A 22,888-nucleotide genomic window follows, 5' to 3' on the forward strand; every position below is an offset into this window, starting at 1 on the left:
TCTGTTCTTCCATGCCTTTATTGGTGACAGCAATGGACAAGAACAATACCAGGCATAGCAGACACCCTAGCCCAGTACCTGAGGTGCCAGGCAGGCCCTGCAGGGCCATTGGCACATCCAGTCCCAGCCCAAGATCCAGTCTACCCAGGCCATGTCCCCGAATGGGCAGGAGGCCGTCTGTCCAGTTTGTATGTGTGGATCAGTCTCTCTGAGTGTCTGAGCCGCTGCCTGCAGGGCCCCCCCATTCTCCGCACATGGTAGGGGCTGTTAGGAACATAGCGTGGCATCCCCCGGTGGACCACTGGGCCCCAGTGCTGACCATGGGGATTAGGGCCAGGGATTGGAGGTGGCAGAGGGCCAGGCACAAAGTTCACTCCAGGGCCACATCCTACAAAAGAACCAGTCATTATAAGAGCAGGCTTCTGGCCAGAGTGAGTGCAGCTCTGCCTTCAAGCAACTCTTGTCCTCCAGGTGAGCTTCTCTGTTTCCCTATCTACAAAAAAGGGATAGTCCTTCCCCTACCTTCAGACGGTGAAACAGTGACAACCAGTGAGCTGATTAATGAACCTACAGATGATGTTTCAGACTCAGGGACTGCTGTGACCAAACCCAGTGCTAGGGGCACAAGGAGCTACCCAACTCCTCTCAGCTCACCTAGGCATAGGAGGCTGGGTAAGGGGAGGTACAAGAGGGTGGGGGAGCTGCAGAAGCACCTACCTAAGTGGGGTGGCATCGAGAAGTCCTCCACTGGATTATAGTTGAAGAATTCATGGGGTGGGAAGGGCTGGCCTGGGAAAAAAGGGGTATCCTGGGGCAGGGGTGGGAAGAGGGGAGGTGGCGAGGGCTGAGGAAGCGGGTAGGGAAAAGGCATGGGAGGAGGCAAAGAAGAAGGTGGGGGTGGGAGCAAGGCCAGGTGCTCCCCGAAGTCTGGGGTCTGCCTATGGCTTCCCTGGAATGGATGATTCATCTCTGCCCAGTCCTCAATCCACGGGTCTAGGAATGGGATGGTTGTTTTAGGTAGGCTTGGGAGCCAGGCTGCCCTGAACTCTGGCCATCCACACTTCTAAAGCTCTATTCCTTCCTCTTGGAGAGCAGAGCCACCAGGCTGGAGCATCCTTGCCCTCTACCCAGTTTTCCTCATTCCCTCTCATTTCAGGCCAAGCCCAAAGTGTGTTCCTTCTCTCTTACCTCTCAGACCTACCTTTGTTCTAACCTCACACTTCCCTCCAGAGCCTTCTTTGTTTGTCCAGGTCTTGTATCTAGCTTTTTCCTCGCCCACCTCCTCCCCATAGATCAGTAAATAAGCCAAACATAAAGATCCTGTTATTCCCTTCCCCAACAACTTCCTTTTACCATCCAAACTTCCAAAAGGAATGTTTTGCCCAATTTCCACTTCCTCCTCAATTGCTCACTCCCTCCTTTAATCCAAACCCATGCCCTCAACACTTTTCCTACTAAATGTAACCACTTGCTAACAAATTCCCTTCTTCTCAACAGTCATGTGACACTGCCAGCAGCCTCAGTCCTTCCTAAAAGTGCCCCTGCCCTCATCTCCTTTTGTTTCCGCCATAGCCCCTCTTTCCTGCCAATCCAAAGCATGAGCATCGTTCTGTCTCCCTCACAGCTGCCACTGTGCCCTCAGTTTTAATCTCTCTGCTGGGTACCAATGACTGCAAATCTACTCTGTATTTCCAAAGTACCTCAAATCAATCTGCTGTGACCAAACTCACCAACTCATCCTTCCACCCCAAATCAACTCTCCCTTTTCATGGCCCTAACTTCTGTAGCTCCAAATTGGATTTCAAAGGCCTAAGCCATCAAAACTAGCCTTACAACCTTCAGGGCATCCCATCATTTGCTGGGGATCAATTATTACATCTAAACAAGAAAACGGGGATGTTTAACCAAAATCTGTATTCACCTCCCTGATGCTCCAACTCCTGGCTACCAAGTGTTACAGGTCTGTCTCTATGATATTCCTGGACTCTCTGTGCCCCCACATCCTCTTGTGCTGCCATAATCGGCCTTCTAACATGACTCGTGCCTCCCATTCAACAAATACAATTCTGTTGATCCTGTGTACAGGGAAATTGTGCTAGACACTGGGGCTGAAAGGGGTGAGTCGTCAACAAGTGCAGCAGGAAACTTGCCCTTTAAGGACACGATGCAGGGGAGAAGCAGCCATGGAGACAATCAGCCACGGTGCCCTCTTTGTGTGCATGCAGGGACTAGGGTGTTGACATGGAAACAGAGGTTCTGCAGCAGAGTGTTACAGTTGAGATGTGATGGGGAGCAGTGCCTCAAAACAAGGGGGAGTGGGGCCCTCAGAAGCCTCCACCAAAGGCCCAGAGATGGGGCCAGAGGAGAGCTACACCAAGCTGCACCAGTCACAGTGGGACTCTGAGGCTGAACTAAGAAGCCTATGGAACACTGTCCATTGAGCCCAAGTCCATAAGGCTGGCCTTCCTGATGCAACATCCCTGTTCCACACCCTGCCAGTTGACTGTACCCCCGCCCCCCAGCTGTGGGCTTCTTTGCTTCTGCCACACTGCCTGGATGGCCCTTCCTCCCTGTCTTTCCACTCCTCACACCCATGCCCCATTTCTTTCCTGTTAATCTGTTGGGTAGGACCCTTGCAACATGCTGCCTTATGTGGTCAATACTTGTACAAGCTCCTTCAAGCACACAGAAATGACTACACAGCCAGACTGTAGAAAACTGGAACTTGGACAAGAATATTGCTCCGATGATCTAACCCTCCTCAGGGGTTGAGGAAGGTGCATGCAGAAGCCACAGGAGTCCTTCAAGGGACCTCTACTTCCCTTGAGTGGCTGCGTCCCATTCTGTTTCTGAGCCCTGTCCTCTGAGGGCCCCAGTGCATCACTACCCCCCCACTTATGGTAGGGCTCACCAGGGGGATAGCCACGCTTGGGCAGCTCCACACCCCAGGCGTCAGCCACATGGGTCAGAAGCAGGTGTGAGAGGTGGCGGTGCGCATGCTGGTCCCAGTGGACACCATCCCGATGACGGTGCTGTACTGCATGCCGGAAGTGAAAGTGGAGGTCTAGGACATCAAAGCAGTGGTCCCCGGCCAGCGTAGCACTGTAGAAGTTCCCTTCAACCACATCCCGCCGCAGGGAGCCTGCCAGGGGCTGGAGCTAAGTGAGAAAGTGCAGCCTCTAAGAGCCACAGAACGCAGCAGGGTCTGAAAGCAGGGTGTCCTATCTACCAGTCTGCTATCCCATCTCTTGTCCTGATGGGCCTCAGTCACTTGCCTCTGGCAGGAGGAAACCCCCAGTGATACGTTCCCCGAGGGGCATCGCCATGTTCCACACCAGCAGGCAGGAGTCTGGCAATACTTGGTCCATGCGCACAAACACCCGCTCCAGGTTCTCCCGGTAGCTCTCCATTGAGCAGCGACCATATCTGTTGGATAACACACAGGGTGGGCAAGAGCACAAGGGTGGACTGCCTCAGCCATACTTCCAGCCCCAACCAGTATTTCCCTTTCCCTCGCCCCAACCTGGAGAGATCCCAGAGGCAGGAGTTGATGATCACCAGGTCCGGGGCAGGTCCATATGTCAGCTCTTCCAGAACATCCTCAAGGTACTCGGAGTAAACACGAGTGAGGAAGTAGAAGCGCACAAGGTGGTGGCCAGAGCCCGAGCAGAACTGGCGGACCTCACGATACTGTGTCCCGTTGTGCAGCTCGCCCAGCTGGCCCCCAGCCACCAGCTGGTCCTGTTCAAAGCTCAGCTCCCCCTACCCACCCCCCCCACCCTACTGGTCAGACCCATGCCAGGGAGGAGAACCCTGCCAGGCCAGGGTCTGTGCCCACCCACCACTGACATGGCCACCAAGCTTCCCTCACCTTGGCTTTCAGCTGGGCAGCTGTGAGCAGTGAGTCTTTCTGGAGCAAGAGCACCAGGTCCTTGTACACAGCCCTCTGAACTGGGAGGAGACAGAGATCCCAAGGCTGAGGCAGACCTCAGCCTGCCCCAGCTCCTTCCAAGTCCAGGACCCCATTTTCCCAGGGCTGAGGTGCCCGACACCAGCTCTGTGGTTGACTTAGACGCAGGAGAAAAGATGAGGTTAAAAAGTCCTGGCATTGCCTCTGTTCTGTGTGCCTCCTGGCCAGCAGTATACAGTGACCCAAGATCACCTGGCAGAAATTAAGTCGGCCAAGTCACCCAGGAGACACACTACACAATGCAACGCTTTCGTGATGGAAATTATGGGGAGCTGTCAGGGCGAGAAATGCTGAGCAAGGATGGGCTAAAAAGTGCACAGGTTATTACACCTGTCAGGACTCCTGTGGAAGATGTGTGGGACAGAAAAAGAGAAAACCTACTGGACGAGAACAGACCAGAAGACAGACAAGAGATGTGAGATGGAAACAAATGGTCCAGACACACTGAACGGGCTGCAAGGTGTGGGACTGGAAGCGTCACCCTAGAAGAGGCACTCACTGGAGTCCCCCAAGATGACCACGAACTTGTTGTGTAGCAGCTGCTGGACTTCCGAGGCCTGGAAGTGGACCATGTCGCTTCGCAGCGGGCGGCGCGGCTCCTCGCTCGACAGACAGAAGACCATGCCGCCACCAGCAACGACAGGCTGCAGGGAGAGGCCACTAAGCAGCGCGATGGTGGGGACTCTGGGCAGGTCAGCCTCAGGGCTAGCCCCTCCGGGGCTGCTCAATGCTAAAGGGAGGAGGTGACGGCAGCAGAGCCATGGCGGCGCCAGCCTTGGTCACACTTGGTACCAGAGGCAGGGGGTCGTCCAGCCAGCAGGCCTCCAGGGCACTGGGGAGCTTCCCGCGCGGCGCCGCCCTGCGCCTCGCCACGTGCCCGCCGCCGTCCCGCGCATGCGCGCACCCGCTCGCGCCAATTACCAAGTCCCGGGGCTCCGCGGTATTCACCCGCGACCCGGGTATGCCTGCGCACCGCGCGCCTGGCCCGCAGCGGGCTCCTAGCCAAGCCTCATGTTCCCGCGCCCCAGTCGGCCAGTCGGTTCTGCAAAGCTCCCGCCCCGCAGAGACCGTGGGTCCAGGTTAGCCGTCGGTGCACAGCCCAGCGCCCAGCGCTCTCCATGCGAGCGTCGCGGTGGCCCCGACGGCGCCTCAGGCCTCGGCGCCTCGGGCTGCGACGCTCACAGCTTCCACTTCCGTTCACCCATGTCCCGCCCTGAGCGACCCCCAGTGCCCGAAGGGAAAGCAAGGCGATCGAGGTGGCCGCCACAGGGCGCAGGAGCCAGGGCTGGGCCCACTTGGCGGGCGCGAAGCCCAGGTACGGGCTGGGGCCTCGGGGCGGCAGCCAAGTGAGGCTGCCCACAGTGGTGATGGCCGCGGCGGCGGCCTCGCCACGTGACCCGGACGGGCGGAAGCGGAAGTGCCGGCCTGGAGCCCGCTCTAGGTGGGTGTCCCCTCGGTGCTTCCCAGCTCCCGTCTGCACCAGCCATGGATTGCTACACGGCGAACTGGAACCCACTCGGGGACTCTGCCTTTTACCGGTGAGCTGCCCCGCTCTCCCGCCCACGGCCTGGCTTACCCTGCTCGCCCGCCGGCTGGAGTCTCCCGGCGGCGTTCGCCCCCGTCACTACTGGCGCTGGGGTCCGCCCCGCGCCGGCTTTCCCCGAGCGTCTGCCACTTAGCGCACTGCCGCCTTTGGGCAGGGAGCCGGGCCTTCCCCTGCTCCAGAAAAGGAAACTGAGGCAAGCACAGTGGTCACCCCGAAGCCCAGGTCTGTTAGCCTCCGGAAAGATGCTCAGATCTCGCTGAGGGAGGCAGCTCGCGGGTGACAGCGAGTGCCCAGTCTCCTGCCGGAAAGTGCTGCTGAAGTCAGACCACAGGGGCGCTCCGAGGGGGGCGGGATCGCACGGCGGGCGGGGTAACAGTGCTGACCAAGGCTGGGAAAAGGGGGCGAGTCGTCCGTGAATCCCGGAACAGCGGAAGTGGGAACCCCTGGGTTAGGGCAGCCCGCCCATGGGAGTTGTAGAGTCCTAAACCACGGATTTTTCTAAAGTGTAAACCCGTTACATCGTTACCCAGATTAGGATTTTCCCATAGCTTCCCTAATAGGAAAAACTACGAACTTCTCGTGGAACGTCTATCTGTAAGGCAGCCCGTTTGTCTCTCCAACCTCATCTACCGCTCTCCTACCCAAATCTTGCGTTCCAGCTGCGCAGAATTACAAGGCCCTAACCAGTCTGCAGTTTCTGTGGATACTGCCATTTCTCTCTTTATCTCACTGAAGAATTTTGCGCATCCTTCAGGACTTAGTAGTTCAAGGGTTCTTTCTGGAACTGTGCCTGATTCTCCCCCAGTAGAATCCTGTGGGCCTCACTGGGCCCAGTGCTAGGGTCTGTTAGGTATGGCCTATTTGTATATTTAGGCGACATTTGTATAGGTTTCTTCTGCTAAACCAGGCTCCTTCAGGGCTGAAAGCATTTTTTTTTTTTTTTTTTGACAGAGTCTTCCTCTGTTGCCCAGGCTGGAGTGCAGGGGCACTCGGCTCACTGCAACCTCCGCCTCCCGGGTTCAAGGGATTCTCCTGCCTCAACCTCCCGAGTGGCTGAGACTGCAGGCCCCTGTCACCACGCCCGGCTAATTTTTGTATTTTTTGCTAGAGGTGGGGTTTCACCATGGTGGCCAGGCTGGTCTTGAACTTCTGACCTTAAGCAATCTATCCACCTTGGCCTCCCAAAGTACTGGGATTACAGGCGTGAACCACTGAGCCCGGCCAAAAGCATGTTTCTTGCTTCTCTTTATCACCAGTGCATATTTAGAACAGTGCTTGCTATGTAATAATTGCCCGTTAAAGTTTTTAAAAAATATTTTACTGGGCCGAGCTTTGTGGCATGTTCCTATAGTCCCAGGTACTGGAGAGGCTGAGTTAGGAGGATCACTGGAGCCCAGAAGTTTGAGGGTATAGGGACCGATGATAGAACCTGTGAATAACCACTGCACTCCAGCCTGGGCAACATAGCATACTCCCTCTGAAAAATTAAAAATATTATTTTAGGCCAGGCGCAGTGGCTCATGCCTGTAATCCCAGCACTTTGGGAGGCCAAGGTGGGCGAATCACCTGAGGCCAGGAGTTTGAGACCAGCCTAACCAACATGGTCAAACCCTGTCTCTACAAAAATTAGCCGGGCATAATGGCAGGTGCTTGTAATCCCAGCTACTTGGGAGGCTGAGGCAGGAGAATCGCTTGAACCTGGGAGGCGGAGGTTGCAGTGAGCCGAGATAGCGTCATTGCATTCTAGTCCAGGCAACAGAGTGAGACTCCGTCTATATATAGATATATCTATCTATCTATCTATAGATAGATATAGATAGACATATAGATGTATCTATATATATATAGACATATAGATGTATCTATATATAGATAGACATATAGATGTATCTATAGATAGACATATAGATGTATCTATATAGACATATAGATGTATCTATATATAGATAGACATATAGATGTATCTATATATAGATAGACATATAGATGTATCTATATATAGATAGACATATAGATGTATCTATAGATAGACATATAGATGTATCTATCTATAGATAGACATAGATGTATCTATCTATAGATAGACATAGATGTATCTATCTATAGATAGACATAGATGTATCTATCTATCGACAGATAGATGTATCTGTATAGATAGACATAGATGTATCTATCTGTCGACAGATAGATGTATCTATCGATAGATAGATAGATGTATCTCTATCTATCGATAGATATATGTTATGGATTGCAAGTAAAGATCACAAAGACATTGCATGGGGGTCTTACTTAAATAGAAGACATTTGTTTGTGCTAATGAAACTGTATACCATTCTCATTGACATATTAAAACTTTTAAATGTAATTTTTGGTACCTAATGTGATATACTTCCTAGATGGACAAGTGCCCTGTGGCAGTTTTTAGAGACCTGTTGCATTTGTTGTTTATTTATAATTCTCTCTTAGAAATATGCCTGTGCAATTGGCCGAGCGTGGTGGCTCACGCCTGTAATCCCAGCACTTTGGGAGGCCGAGGCAGGCAGATCACGAGGTCAAGAGTTTGAGATCAGCCTGGCCAACATGATGAAACCCCGTCTCTACTAGAAATACAAAAATTTGCCGGGCATGGTGGCACACGCCTATAATCCCAGCTACTCGGGAAGCTGAGGCAGGAGAATTGCTTGAACCTGGGAGGCGGAGGTTGCGGTGAGCCAAGATCGCACCACTGTACTCCAGCCTGGGCAACAGAGCAAGACTCCATCTTGGGGAAAAAAAAAAAAGAAAAGAAACATGCCTGTGCAGTATGAAAAAATTGCAAAAACTTCATTAAAATTCCATAAATTCAGTAGGAAATGATTTCAACTTGTTTCTGTGGAGAAGGAATTTCAGCTGACCAAGGTAGCCATGTCATTTAGTATTTACACACCAGCTAGTTGATACAACATTCACTTTTAAAATATCAACTTTACTTGTATTATTTTGAAGATACCTGTTGCCTACCCAGGCTTATTAAATCAAAAAGTACTGCAGACATTGACCTCATTACCACAGAGCTCTTATTTGTCAGATGTAGTCTTTGCTTTGTTGACATGTTAATAAGGTTTTAAAAGAATGTATGTGTTGGGTGCATGCCACAGACACAATCTGAATGATTAACCTACTCTTACCTGTGCTGTACTGCCAGAAAAGATTAGGGGTCTAAGGCTTGCTGGGGAGGATATTTATGTTTTAAGTTGCTAACAGCTATTGAGCCTTTCTTATGTACTAAACATGCTAAGTACTTTATGTGTTTTAACTTGCTTAAGCCTTACAATCCCATGAGGTAGGTACCATCTTACTGATGAGGAAGCCGAGGCACAGAGAGGCCAGGTTATACAACTAGTGACCAGGTTACACAGCTATTGAGTAGTGGAGTCAGGCTTTGAACCCAAACAGGTTCTAGACCTCTGTTAAAAAATAGGGTTTTGGGGGCGGGCAGGTTAACAGGAAAATGTAAGAGCATGTTTCACCTTTTCCACCAGAATGGAAATGCTTTAAGAGCAAGTACTTAGTTTTGTTCATATGTGTGCATAGCTTTATGCATAGGCAGGACTTGATACATGTCTGAGTCAGTGAATGAATGATAAAACAGGTGGCAGACATTGCATTTCAAGTCCTATCTGCCTGACAGGATTCTTTTGTATTGGGAGTAGTATTCTGGAGAACCCACTCAATTTGGGAAGGCAAGGAGGAGAAACGGTGACCAGTTCTTATGGGACTCCAGAAGTTAAGCTACTTTTTTAATCCTAAAAATGCAACTTGGGCTAATCTAATTAATTAATTTGTCCCATCCCTTTGGCAGGCTGAGCCAGTATGATAAAACAGATGTGGAAGAGTTCTGCCTGCCATCATAGAGCTTACAGCCAGCAGGCGAGACAGTTGATAATCACTCAGTATTTGTTTGATCATAATCACTATAAAGAGAGGTATAGTAGCAAATAACCTAAGAGAACATGTTACAGACTCCAGGAGTCAAAGGTAGAGAAGACACTCTGAAAGAAGTAATAATACCCTATCCAGGGGATGAGTAGATTTAGGTGCATGAAGTGGGATGGAGGTGGAGAAGAGCATATACACAAAAGTCTTGAGGCAGGAAGGACTGAGGCATGCACAGTGACCTACAGAGAGCCAGTGTGGCTGGAGTGCTGTAGGCAACAAGAACAGGACATGGATGAAGTTGATGCCCTTCGTGTAGGGGTCACACGCTGCAGGGACGTGTAGATCACCATTATCTGAAGAACGATGGGAAGCCTCAATTAAAGGATCTTAACAAAAGGTTGATGTAATTGGATTTGCAAGGGGTGTGTGTGTGTGTGTGTGTGTGTTTTAAGTTCCTTTTGTAGGCAATGCTGGGGAAAAGTTGGAAGGAACAAGCAAAATGGAAGCAAGGGAGATGGTTAGGAGCCTGATGGAACAGAACAGGAAAAAGTTGAAGATGGCCAGTACTGGGGTGGTGATGGTGGAGGTGGAGAGAAGGGGCCAGTCTCAGAGATTTAGAAGTAAAGTGGAAGAAATTCGTAATGACTGCACTTGGTGGGGAGGAAGGAGAGCAAGGAATCAAGGATGACTTGGATTTGGGGCTTAAATAAAATCATGAGAAAGGAAGCATGAGTTTGGCAGGGAAGGAGGTGAGCTTGGTTCTAGATACATTGAGTTTCAGGTACTAAGAAGCATCTTATGGTAAAAGAAAGGAGAGTTAAGATACGTTATATACTCCTGAAATTATTTTTAGAAGGGAGGGCAACTATTTAAGTAGTTATATTTTTGTTTCATTTTGTTTTTTTGATACATAAACATGAACTTTTTTTTCAAAAAAGTCAGCTGTATGTAGTGGCACGCACATGTAATCCCAGCAACTTGGGAGGCTGAAAAAAAAAAGGAACATTTTAAAAAATTGTGGTTAAATATACATGATATAAAATTTACTCTCTTAACCATTTTTGAGTGTACCCTTTAGTAGTGTTAAGTATATTCACGTTGTTGTGCAACCAGTCTCCAGAACTTTTTCATCTTGCAAAACTGAAATTCTGTACCCTCAAACAACTCCCCATTTCTTCCTCCCTCCAGCCCATGGCAACCACCATTCTGTTTTCTGTCTCAGAATTTGACTACTCTAGACTCCTTATGTAAGTGGAGTCATATAGCACTTACTTCCTGTGACTGGCTTATTTCACTTAGCATCATATCTTCAAGATTTATCCATGTTATAGCATGTGTCAGAATTTTCTTCCTTTTCGAGGCTGAATAATATTCCATTGTATGCATCTACCGCATTTTGCTTATCCATTTCATCTTTCCATGGACACTTGGGTTGCTGGTAGCCCTTGGCTATTGTGAATAATCTGCTATGAATGTGGGTCTACAAATATCTATTCAATATTTTCTGTACTCCGCTTTTTTTTTTTTTTTTTTGAGATGGAGTCTCGCTCTGTTGCCCAGGCTGGAGTGCAGTGGCGCGATCTCAGCTCACTGCAACGTCTGCCTCCCAGGTTCAAGTGATTCTCCTGCCTCAGCCTCCTAAGTAGCTGGGATTACAGGCACCCACCACTGTGCCTGGCTAATTTTTGTATTTTTAGTAGAAATGGGGTTTCACCATGTTGGCCAGGCTGGTTTCGAACTCCTGACCTCAGGTGATCTGCCTGCCTCGGCCTCCCAAAGTGCTGGGATTACAGGCATAAGCCATTGCACCCGGCCTCTGTACTCCGCTTTTAGTTATTTTGGGTATATATCCAGAAGTGGAATTGCTGGATCATATGGTAATTCTATGTTTACTTTTTTCCATAGCAGCTGATGTACCATTTTACATTCCCAGCAACAATGCCCAGGAGTTCTTTAGTAGTATATGTTTTTGAGACAGGCTGGAAACAAGGGATTGCAGGAGTGACAGTGAACTCTCTTTAGGGCCTGGGATTTGGGAATTACTGGATTATACCCCAAGGCAACCAGATTATACCTAACATGCATCTTCCTCCCTAGTGGTCTGATATCTTAGCTTGGACAGGCTGGAGATCATCTATTTTCACTCAAGGGTCTTCTCACACCCCAGTAGACCATGCTTCTCCAGCAGTTCAGCTGCCCTGCCACAGGAATTTCTTCACTCTTTCCAGCAGGGGACTGCAATTGAGGCTACCGGTACCTCACTACATCCTTAGGTTTAACGATTTCCTGGTATTCGATTCGATTCCAAGGTCCATTTACTGCTGCTGAGATTTCCACTTCTGGGACGTAGGAGTGGAGCAGAAAGATGGGGCTGGCCTTCCTCACTAAGAGTGTGGCCTCTCTTCACAGAGTCCTCACCCTTAGGCTTTCCTGAGAAGCTGCTCTTCACTCTGCCCATCCATACCCTGTGCTACCCTCCAGGCACAGTTGGAGTCACCTCACTGTCCTCTAGAAGCCCACTTTACCTCTAAGGCTTCAGGAGGTGGTCCATACGTTATTGCTCTTCACTCCCTGACCTTTACTTTTGTACCCCTTTAGGGGGTCCATTGTGTCTCCTTCCCACCTGGTCTTTGTCGCTGCAGACATCCTTGACCAACTGCACTGCTCCCTGATTGTTGTTTTAGCCCACGGCCTCCTAGGCATCCCAGCTCTTGCCACCTTCTAGGGAGACTTAAGTGGCCACCTGGCTTCATGGTTCTATGACCTCTACTCAAGTGATTTTATCCATCTCATCCACCCCCTCCCTGGATCCCATCCCACCCTTGTGCTCATCCAGAACTGCTCTACCTCTGAAATGCTAAAATCAAACCGCCCCCTCTATTTTTTTTTTTTTTTAAGACGGACTCTTGCTCTGTCGCCAGGCTGGAGTGCAATGGCATGATCTCGGCTCACTGCAACCTCCACCTTCCGGGTTCAAGCAAATTTCCTGCCTCAGCCTCCCGAGTAGCTGGGATTACAGGCATGCGCCACCACACCCAGTTAATTTTTGTATTTTTAGTAGAGACGAGGTTTCACCATGTTGGTGAGGATGGTCTTGATCTCCTGACCTCATGATCCGCCTGTCTCGGCCTCCCGAAGTGCTGGGATTACAGGCGTGAGCCACTGCGCCCGGCCCCGCCCCCTCTCTTACCATAAGCTCTTGTCTGCACCGATACTCTAATACCTCCCCATGATATACCCATCCTTCAGCCTCCTCAGGATCCTCATTCATGGAGCCCTCTGTTCTCTTGGTGTCTACATGCAGAACCCCCTTTTGTAGATGTTTCCCTCTCTGCCCACCTTAGAGTACAGCCACAGTCAGTTGCTTCAGTTTTTTTCTTGCCCTTTCCCTAGCAACCTTGATCCTTTGTCCTTTGGTTACCCCTGCACGGTGCAGAACCACCTTCCAGTGCACCAGCCTCTCACCACCTCTGTACATGTACCCAGTCTGATGAGCACTGCCATGAGGTTCACGTAGCAGGCAGATTGGGACTGCTACACATCCACAGGCACCAAACCCAACTGGGGTCCCACAGTCCTATTATATGGAGTCAGCCTGCATTCACTCACCACAAGGGCTCTACTTCTATTTATTTTTTATTTTTTATTTTAATTTTTTAGAGACAAAGTCTCACTTTGTCACTCAGGCTGGAGTGCAGTGGTGCAGTCTTGGTTCACTGCAGCCTGGACTTCTTGGGCTCAGGTGATCCACCCACCTCAGCCTCTCAAAGTGCTGGGATTACAAGTGTGAGCCACCATGCCTGTCTGAAGCAACATTTTTGTAAGGTTGTTATCAGGTGTAATAGTGAGCGGAGCCACTCCCACTTCCACCTCTTGAATCTAGGCCCGAAATGGAGGAGATAACACCATATAATCATCTCTGATTAAAAGCCTAGGCTGCATCTTATAAGAAAGAACCCCACCCTTTTAAGGACATTGTCTTGCAATTGGTGCTATAACCAAGTTGTCAGTAAATTTAGGTCAGCCGCTTGTGAGTGATGGGGTATAGGGTAAGGCCAGTTGATCCCATGGCTGTGAGCCCACTGCTACCTTTCTTTGCTGTGAAATGAGGTCCTTGATTAGCTGCAGTGCTTTGCAGAATGCCACAATGCTGGATAGAGCATTCTGTAAATCCACAGATGGTGGGTGCTGGAAAACACGTTGCAGACAGGAAAGGCAAATCTACATTCAGAATATGTATCTGTTCCAGTGGGGATAAGTCATTGCCCTCTCTGAAATGGAAGAGACCTAATATAATGAACTTGTAGGCTGGTTCCTCCGGGAATGGTGCCATATTGGGGTCACGTATTGTCTTTGCTATTGGCAGCATTACGTGGATTGGGAGGCTTCTAAGACAGCTACCCCAAGTTAGGTTAGCAGGGCTTTCAAGGAAAAGCTAGTCTCCTTGGAGACAGGAAGGCTTCCCTCTGGTAAGGGAAGCTCAGAATGACCTGGGAGTTCAAGATTGTCAGTTTCATGTGGATCTAACCAGATATCCCTCTTCCAAGTTTCAGGATCTCATTGTTTCCTATCAGTACCCTAATTTTCACATGAGAAATGGTGTGTTGGGGGAATTCAACTGTTGTAATTCAACAACTCACACAAATTTGTGTTTGATTTTCAGCAATAGCAGCTATGTGGCTACAAGGAATAAGATTCTTTTTTTTTTTTTTTTTTTGAGGCGGAGTTTTGCTCTTATTGTCCAGACTGTAGTGCAATGGCACGATTTTGGCTCACTGCAACCTCTGCCTCCTGGGTTCAAGCGATTCTTTTGTGTCAGCCTCCTCAGTAGCTGGGATTACAGGCATGCGCCACCACGCCCAGCTAATTTTGTGTTTTTAGTAAAGACAGGTTTCTCCATGTTGGCCAGGCTGGTCTTGAACTCCTGACCTCAGGCGATCTGCCCGCCTCTGCCTCCCAAAACGCTGAGATTACAGATGTGAGCTACTGCACCCGGTTGAAATAAGATTTTTTTTTGGGGGGGGGGGTGCTGTTAGAGAAGACTTCTGCTTCTCAGAACATGACTCAAGCTGAGTGTTAACAGACCTGAGATCACTTTCTCTTTGTAAATGTTCAAGTGCACTCAAAACAATCCATCCCATGCCACCATCTATAAAGTCATCATTACTGCCACACTGGCAAATATAGAAGTCATTCCTACAGCACATGTTTCAGTTACCATTTCACCACAGTAAACTGCAGGCTTGATGAATTGTGATGCAAGTGCATACAGTGGGTTATAGCATCAGTTTTCCATTGACAAAGAGCTCAACACCAAGCCAGTTCCGAAATCCCATCTTTAGGGGGTCTGTCTTCTGGGACTATTCCTTCTATACCAAGTCTGTACCAGTCTGGGTCCAGTCAGAAGACTTAACGTGGAAAGTTTAATATAAAGAATTATTGGCCTGGTGTGGGGGCTCATGCCTGTAATCCCAACACTTGGGGATACCAATGCTGGTGGGTCAGCTGGGGTCAGGAGTTCGAGACCAGCCTGGCCAACATGGCGAAACCCCATCTCTAATAAAAATACAAAAAATTAGCCAGGCGTGGTGGCGGGCGCCTGTAATCCCCAGCTACTTGGGAGGATGAGGCGGGAGAACTCCTTGAACCTTGGAGGCAGAGGTTGCAGTGAGCGCAGATCGTGCCACTGCACTCCAGCCTGGGCAACAAGAGCGAAACTCTGTCTCAAAAAACAAAACAAAACAAAAAGGCCGGATGCAGTGGCTCATGCCTGTAATCCCAGCACTTTGAGAGGCCGAGGCGAGCAGATCATGAGGTCAAGAAATCGAGACTATCTGGCCAACGTGGTGAAACCCCATCTCTGATAAAAATACAAAAATTATCTGGGTGTGGTGGTGTGCACCTGTAGTTCCAGCTACTTGGGAGGCTGAGGCAGGAGAATCGCTTGAACCTGGGAGGTGGAGGTTGCAGTTAGCCGAGATTTTGCCACTGCACTCCAGCCTGGCAACAGAGCGAGACGCCATCTCCAAAGAAAAGAAAAAGAAAAAGAAAAAAATTATTTAACTATGATAAAGGAGTATATGATATGGTTGGACATGGTGGCTCACACCTGTAATCCCAATACTTTGGGAGGCCGTGGCAGGCAGATCACACAAGCCCAGGAGTTTGAGACCAGCCTGGGCAACATAGTGAAACCCCATCTCTACAAAAAAAAAAAAAAAAACCAACAACAAAAAAACAGCTGGGCATGGTGGTGCACACTTGTAGTCCCAGCTACTCAGGAGGCTGAGGTGGGAGAGTCACCTGAGCCCTGGGAGGTCATGGCTACAGTGAGCCAATCACACCACTGCACTGTAGCTGGGCGATAGAGTAAGACTGTCTCAAAAAAAAAAAAAAAAAAAAAAAGAGTATGAGATATAAGAAAATTTTATGATAGCCTGGGGCCAAGGAAGAGTACCCAAGGAATGACAAACTTGGAAGAGGGAGCCTGTCTTCAGGCTAGGGTTCAGACCTCGTTGGAAAAATACAGTTGCAGCCCACTGGATGGCAGAGAAGTTGGTTTGCCCAGGTTAGAGCTGGTCTATAATATCAGACAAGCAAGAAGCAACCCTCTGGGGCTACAAGGCGTAAAAAGACGTAGGCAAGCTGCAACTCTTAGCCTGGGCTGTTAGGTGTATGGTGTGAATGGGAGTGCTGGTGCAGGCAGGAGGCCTGCAACACACAGTGTCAATATGGCAAGGTAGGCCAGGCATGGTGGCTTACGCCTGTAATCCTAACACTTTGGGAGGCAGAGGTGGGCAGATCACCTGAGGTTGGGGGTTCAAGATCAGCCTGACCAACATGGAGAAACCCCGTCTCTACTAACGATACCAGTTTGAGACCAGCCTGGCCAACATGGTGAAACCCCATCTCTACTAAAACTACAAAATTAGCTGGGCATGGTAGTGCATGCCTGTAATCCCAGCTACTTGGGAGGCTGAGGCAGGAGAATTGCTGGAACCTGGGAGGCAGAGGTTGCAGTGAGCCGGTATTGCTCCATTGCACTCCAGCCTGGGCAACAAGAGCAAAACTCCATCTCAAAACAAACAAACAACAACAAAAAAAAACACACACACAGGCTGGGCGAGGTGGCTCACGCCTGTAATCCCAACACTTTGGGAAGCCGAGGCAGGCAGATCACAAGGTCAGGAGATCGAGACCATCCTGGCTAACACGGTGAAACCCTGTCTCTACTAAAAATACAAAAAAAAAATTAGCTGGGCGTGATGGCAGGCTTCTGTAGTCTCAGCTACTCGGGAGGCTGAGGTAGGAGGATGGTGTGAAGTCGGGAGGTGGAGTTTGCAGGAGCCGAGATCGTGCCACTGTACTCCAGCCTGGGCGACAGAGCGAGACGCTGTCTCAAGAAACCTGTGGCTGGGTGTACAGGTGTGCAGAGGACATTGGTGGAAACACTAGTGCACAGGCAGGATGCAGCCAGTGGCCAGGCATCTTGGTATAGAGAGGAAGTGGGGACCTGGTGTGGGCAGGAAGCCTGGAGTGCAGCGTCTGTCCAGACAGCTTGAGAAGGTGATCCGGAAAGTGCTGCGATGTTGCTGAGGGACCATGCTTTGCGGATGCATGGCTGGGGCGGAGCAGTACTAGATATTCTCACACCCTGACTGCTGGCTGACCACCAACCCTGGAAGCACAGGAGGGCCCCTTCCTAGTGCAGTGTCCTTCCAGCGCCCTCTGCTGAGAAAGCTTAACATGCTCACTATAAAGGAGAAATGTTTAAAGGAATGCTGACCATTACCACAGAACATGGGTTAAAGGGTGAATTTGGAGCTGAGAGGCAATGCGTTGATAACTGGCATGCTAGATTTGTATGAATATTTTCCTATCAGATGTTTTTTCACCCAATGATTTTAGTTATAGAATGTCAAAAGAAATGCATATGGGTTGTAAATTCAAATAATGCCAAAGTATATACAGACATGCTTTGGAGATATTATGGGTTCAGTTCCAGACTACAACAATAGAATGAATATTGCAAAACACGTCACATGAATTTTTTTGGTTTCCCAGTCCATATAAAAGTTTTATGTTGACAGTATACTGTAGTATATTAGGTGTGCAATAGCATTATGTCTAAACAAAAGTATGTAACTTAAAAATACTTTATTGCTAAAATATGCTAGTGATTATCAGAGTCTTAAGCAACGTGTAGTATTTGTGCTGGTGGAGGGTCTTGCCTCAATGGTGATGACTACTAATTAATCTGAGTTGTGGTTGCTGAAGGTTAGGGTGGCTATCATAATTTCTTAAAACAACAATGAAGTTGCCACAACAGTGGGCTCTTCCTTTCATGAAAGATTTCTCGGTAGCATGCAGTGCTGTCTGATAGCATTTTATCCACAGTAGAACTTTCAAAATTGGAGTTAATCCTTTCAAACCACGCCGCTGCTTTATTAACTAAGTATATGTAATACTCCGAATCCTTTGTTGTCATTTCAACAGTGTTCACAATAGTAGATGCCATCTCAAGAAACCACTTTCAGCCGGGCATGGTGGCTCACACTTATAGTCCCAGCACTTTAGGAGGCCAAGGTGGGCGGAGCACTTGAGGCCAGGAGTTCAAAACCAGCCTGGCCAACATGGTGAAACCCTGTCTCTACTAAAAATACAAAAATTAGCTGGATGTGGTGCTGGGTGCCTGTAATCCCAGCTACAGGAAGCCTAGGCAGGAGAATTGCTTGAACCTGGGAGGCAGACGTTGCAGTGAGCCGAGATCATGCCACTGCACTCCAGCCTGGGTGACAGAGCAAGACTGTGTCTCAAAACAAACAAACAACAACAACAAAAACCCACTTTCTTTGCTCATCCATAAGAAGCAAATCCTTATTTGTTCAAGTGCTGAGATTGAAGCAATTCAGTCACATCTTCAGGCCTCACTTCTAATTCTGATTCTCTTGCTGTTTCCACTGCATCTGCAGAGACTTCTTCTACTGAAGTCTTGAACCCCTCAAAGTCATCCGTGAGGATTGGAATCAACTTCTTCCAAACTCCTGTTAATTTTGATATTTTGACCTCGTCTCATGAATCATAAGAGTATTTTATTTTTATTATTTTTATTTTTTGGGACGAAGTCTCATTCTGTCACCCAGGCTGGAGTGCAGTGGCATGATCTCGGCTCACTGCAACCTCCGTCTCCCGGGTTCAAGCGATTCTCCTGCCTTAGCTTACTGATTAGCTGGGATTACAGGCACCCGCCACCACACCTGGCTAATTTTTATATTTTTAGTAGAGACAGGGTTTCACCGTGTTGGCCAGGCTGGTCTTGAACTCCTGACCTCAGGCGATCTGCCTGCCTCAGCCTCCCAAAATGCAGGGATTACAGGTGTGAGCCACCGTGCCCAGCCATGAATCATAAGTGTTCTTAATGGCATCTACAATGGTGACTCCTTTCCAGCTGAGATTGCACCACTGAAAACCTTTCCAGGCTTTCAATTTTGTCCAGATCCATCAGAGAAATTACTAGCTATGGCAGCTATAGCCTTATAAAATGTATTTCTAGGCCAAGCACGGTCGTGCACACCTGTAATCCCAGCACTTTGGGAGGCCAAGGTATAAGAATCACTTGAGGCCAGGATTTCAAGACCAGCCTGGCAACAGAGACCCCGTCTCTCTACACACACACACACACACACGCAAATTTTTTAGCCAAGTGCACTAGCATGCGCCAGTAGTCCCAGCTACTCAGGAGGCTGAGGTTGGAGCATCACTTGAGTCCAGGAGTTTGAGGCTTCAAGGCTACAGTGAGCCATGATCACATCACTGCACTCCATCCTGGGCAACAGAGCAAGACAATGTCTTTCTAAAAACAAAACAAAACAAAACAAAAAAACGAGAGAGAGAAAGAAAAAAATGTATTTCTTATATAAGACTTGAAAATTGAGGCCGGGCGTGGTGGCTCACATCTGTAATCCCAACACTTTGGGAGGCTGAGGCAGGCGAATCACTTGAGGTCAGGAGTTCGAGACCAGCCTGGCCAACACGGTGAAACCCTGTCTCTACTAAAGAAATAGAAAAATTAGCTGGGCATGGTGGTGCATGCCTGTAGTCCCAGCTACTCAGGAGGCCGAGGCAGGATAATTGCTTGAACCCGGGAGGTGGAGGTTGCGTTGAGCTGAGATTGCACCATTGCACTCCAGCCTGGGCAACAGAGTGAGACTCCATCTCAAAAAAAAAAAGAAAGAAAGAAAGAAAAAGAAAATTGAAATCACTCTTTCCTTGATCCATGAGCTGCACAATGGATGTTGTGTTAGAAGGCATAAAGACAACATTAATCTCCTTGTACATCTCCATCAGAGTTTTTGGGGGACCAGATACGTTGTCAATGAGCAGTAATTTTTTTTTTTTTTTTTTGAGATGGAATCTCGCTGTGTCACCCAGGCTGGAGTGCAGTGGTGCAATCTCGGCTCACCGCAACCTCCGCCTCCTGGGTTCAAGTGACTCCTCTGCCTCAATCTCCCGAGTAGCTGGGACCACAGGCGCACGCCACCATGCCCGGCTAATTTTTGTATTTTTAGTAGAGGCGGGGTTTCACCATATTGGCCAGGCTGGTCTCAACTCCTGACCTTGTGAACTGCCTGCCTCGGCCTTCCAAAGTGCTGGGATTACAGGCATGAGCCACCGCGCCTGGCCAATGAGCAGTAATGTTTTTAAAGGAATCTTTTTTTTTTTTTTTTGAGCAGTGGGTCTCAGCAGTGGGCTTAAAACGTTTAGTAAACCATGCTGTAAACAATGTGCTGTCATTTAGGCTTTGTTATCCCGTTTCTAGAGCACAGATAGAGTAGATTTAGCATAATTCTTAAGGGTCCTAGGATTTTCAGAATGGTAAATGAGCACTGTTCTCAACTTAAAGTCACTAGCTGCATTAGGCCCCAACAAGAGTGTCAGCCCTGTCCTTACACGCTTTGAAGCCAGGTGTTGACTTCTTTCTAGCTATGAAAGGTCTAGATGGCATCTTCTTCCAATATAAGACTGTTTTGTCTACATTGAAAATCTGTTGTTTAGCCAACCACCTTTGTCAATGATCTTCGCTAGATCTTCTGGATAACTTGCTGCAGCTTCTTTGTCAGCACTTGCTGCTTTACTTTGTGTTTTTACATTACAGAGATGGCTTTTTCCCTTAAACCTCATGAACAAACCTCTGCTAATTTCAAACTTCTGCGGCTTCCTCACCTGTCTCAGCCTTTATAGAATTTAAAGAGTTAGGGCCTTGCTCTGAATTAGGCTTTGGCGTAAGGGAATGTTGTGATCTTGTACATAGTTCACTAAAACTTTCTCCTTACCCGCAAAAAGGCTACTTTGCTTTCTTATCATTCCTGTGTTCACTGGAGTAGCACTTTTAATTTCCTTCAAGAACTTTTCCTTTGCATTCACAAGTTGGCTAACTGGCACACGAGGCCTAGCTTTTGGCCTGTCTTGGCTTTCAACGTGCCTTCCTCACTAAGGTTAGTCGTTTCTAGCTTTTGATTTAAAGTGAGAGATTTGCCACTCTTCTTTCACTTGAACAGTTAGAGGGTTTTTAATTAGCCTAATTTCTACACTGTGTGTCTCAGGGAATAGGAAGGCCTGAAGAGAGAGAGAGAGAGACGATCGGGGAACGGCTCGTTGGTGGAGCAGTCAGAACACATACAACATTTATCCGTTAAGCTCACCATCATGTATGGGTGCAGTTTGTGGCACCCCCAAAACAATTATAGTAGTAACATCACTGATCACAGATCACCATATCAGATATAATAATAATGAAAAAGTTTGGAATATTGCGAGAATTACCAAATTGTGACACAGAGACATGAAGTGAGCACATGCAGTTGGAAAAATGACGCTGATAGATTTGCTTGACTCAGTGTTGCCACAAACCTTCAATTTGTAAAAATGCAGTAACTGCAAAGTACAGTAAAGCAAAGTGCAACAAAATGATGTATGCTTGTAGTATAAAAGTGGACAGCTCCGCAGGTGTCTACCCCATCTACCACCCTCCCCAAAGGTAATCACTGTGTCTGGTTTAGTATGGAAGTCTCTTGAGCATTTTTCTGTATATTAACACAGAAGTAAAATAATGAAATAGCATTTATTGTGGTTCTTCCTATATGGCCCATAGTCTCGTTTCAAGTATCAATTTGCACCAATTTGAAATGCTAGCTTTATTATTTGCTCAATTCTGAGATCTTTTCCTAGACTCCATCCTCTTCCATTGATCTATTTGCACATTCCTGTGCCAAAATAATAGTTTTAATTAATTTTATATCGTGTGTGTATCTGGTATACATCTGTTCTCATATTTTCAAAATGTTCTTAAATATTTTGTGGTATTTCCTCTTTCAGATGATCTTTTCCCCCATATGAACTTTTTTTTCTTTTTCTTTTTCTTTTTTTTTTGAGACAGAGTCTCCCTCAGTCGCCCAAGCTGGAGTGCAGTGGCACAATTTTGGCTCACTGCAACCCCTGCCTCCCAGGTTCAAGCAATTCTCATGCCTCAGCCTCCTGACTAGCTGGGATTACAGGCATGCGCCACCATGCCCAGCTAATTTTGTATTTTTAGTAGAGATGGGGTTTCACCATGTTGGCCGTGCTGGTCTCGAACTCCTGACCTCAGGTGATCTTCCCACCTCGGCCTCCGAAAGTGCTGGGATTATAGGCGTGAGCCACTGCGCCCAGCCCCCCATTTGAACTTCAGAATCAGTTTGTGCATTACCCCTCCACTGGCCAGATAATTGGCAGAAGGTGTTTATTGGAATTCCTGTACATTTATAGATCATTTTGGATATTGCTCCATGTTTTCTATATCCTTGGAAAATATTTGATTTTGTAAAATTTTCATCAGATGTATCATTTGATATCTTACAGTTTTATCGCCATAATTATTAGGATCTCTTAAAAGTTGTATTTCTTTCTTTTTTTTTTTTTTGAGATGGAGTCTCACTCTGTCGCCCAGGCAGCTGGAGTGCAGTGGCACAATCTTGGCTCACTGCAACCTCTGCCTCCTGGGTTCAAGTGATTCTCCTGCCTTAGCCTTCTGAGTAGCTGGGATTACAGGCACCCACAACCACGCCTGGCTAATTTTTGCATTTTAATTTTAATTTTATTTATTTGTTTATTTATTTATTTGTTGAGATAGAGTTTTGCTCTTGCTCCCCAGGCTGGAGTGCAGTGGCATGATCCTGGCTCACTGTAACTTCTGCCTCCTGGGCTCAAGCAATTCTCCTGCCTCAGCCTCCCGAGTAGCTGGGATTACAGGTGCCCACCACCACGCCTGGCTAATTTTTGTATTTTTAGTAGAGACAGGGTTTCACCGTGTTGGCTAGACTGGCCTCATACTCCTGACTTCAAGTGATCTGCCCACCTCACCTCGAAAAGTTGTATTTCCAATCGATTCTTGCTATGGTATGAAAATTTCTTGGTAT

General features: G+C 48.1%; 2 protein-coding genes across 4 annotated transcripts in view; one reads left to right on the forward strand and one right to left on the reverse strand.

Moving 5' to 3' along the window:
• PCED1A (PC-esterase domain containing 1A) lies at positions 1 to 5,904 on the reverse strand. Of its 3 annotated transcripts, none has more exons than XM_009436715.4 (8): positions 5,547 to 5,904; positions 4,470 to 4,614; positions 3,872 to 3,951; positions 3,524 to 3,762; positions 3,276 to 3,426; positions 2,912 to 3,158; positions 718 to 993; positions 1 to 388 (listed from the first exon to the last, which is right to left on the reverse strand). In XM_009436715.4, the coding sequence occupies exons 2-8, from the start codon at positions 4,591 to 4,593 to the stop codon at positions 141 to 143; spliced, it is 1,365 nt and encodes a 454-aa protein (XP_009434990.1). In that variant the 5' UTR covers positions 4,594 to 4,614; positions 5,547 to 5,904; the 3' UTR covers positions 1 to 140. The 3 variants fall into 3 exon arrangements, with proteins under 3 accessions (XP_009434990.1, XP_063659324.1, XP_001159755.1); XM_063803254.1 differs by lacking the exon at positions 5,547 to 5,904 and adding an exon at positions 4,892 to 5,033 and having other exon boundaries at positions 3,872 to 4,162; XM_001159755.5 differs by lacking the exon at positions 5,547 to 5,904 and adding an exon at positions 4,892 to 5,027.
• VPS16 (VPS16 core subunit of CORVET and HOPS complexes) overlaps positions 5,359 to 22,888 on the forward strand; it is a 26,304-nt gene continuing 8,774 nt past the window's right edge. Inside the window, exon 1 of the mRNA XM_009436712.4 lies at positions 5,359 to 5,508. Coding sequence (XP_009434987.1) covers positions 5,456 to 5,508 — 53 coding nt within the window. The 5' untranslated portion in view covers positions 5,359 to 5,455. The remainder of the gene's footprint in view (positions 5,509 to 22,888) is intronic.

Source organism: Pan troglodytes, chromosome 21 (assembly GCF_028858775.2).
Source record: "Pan troglodytes isolate AG18354 chromosome 21, NHGRI_mPanTro3-v2.0_pri, whole genome shotgun sequence".
NCBI lineage: Eukaryota > Metazoa > Chordata > Mammalia > Primates > Hominidae > Pan > Pan troglodytes.

Coding starts and splice junctions, on each gene's coding strand:
- PCED1A (XM_009436715.4), bottom strand. CDS start 4,593: ATGGTCTTCTGTCTGTCGAGCGAGGAGCCGCGCCGCCCGCTGCGAAGC. Junction 994..2,911: donor CAAGCGTGGCTATCCCCCTG/GTGAGCCCTACC, acceptor TCCCATTCCTAG/ACCCGTGGATTGAGGACTGG. Junction 389..717: donor CTCGATGCCACCCCACTTAG/GTAGGTGCTTCT, acceptor GTTCTTTTGTAG/GATGTGGCCCTGGAGTGAAC.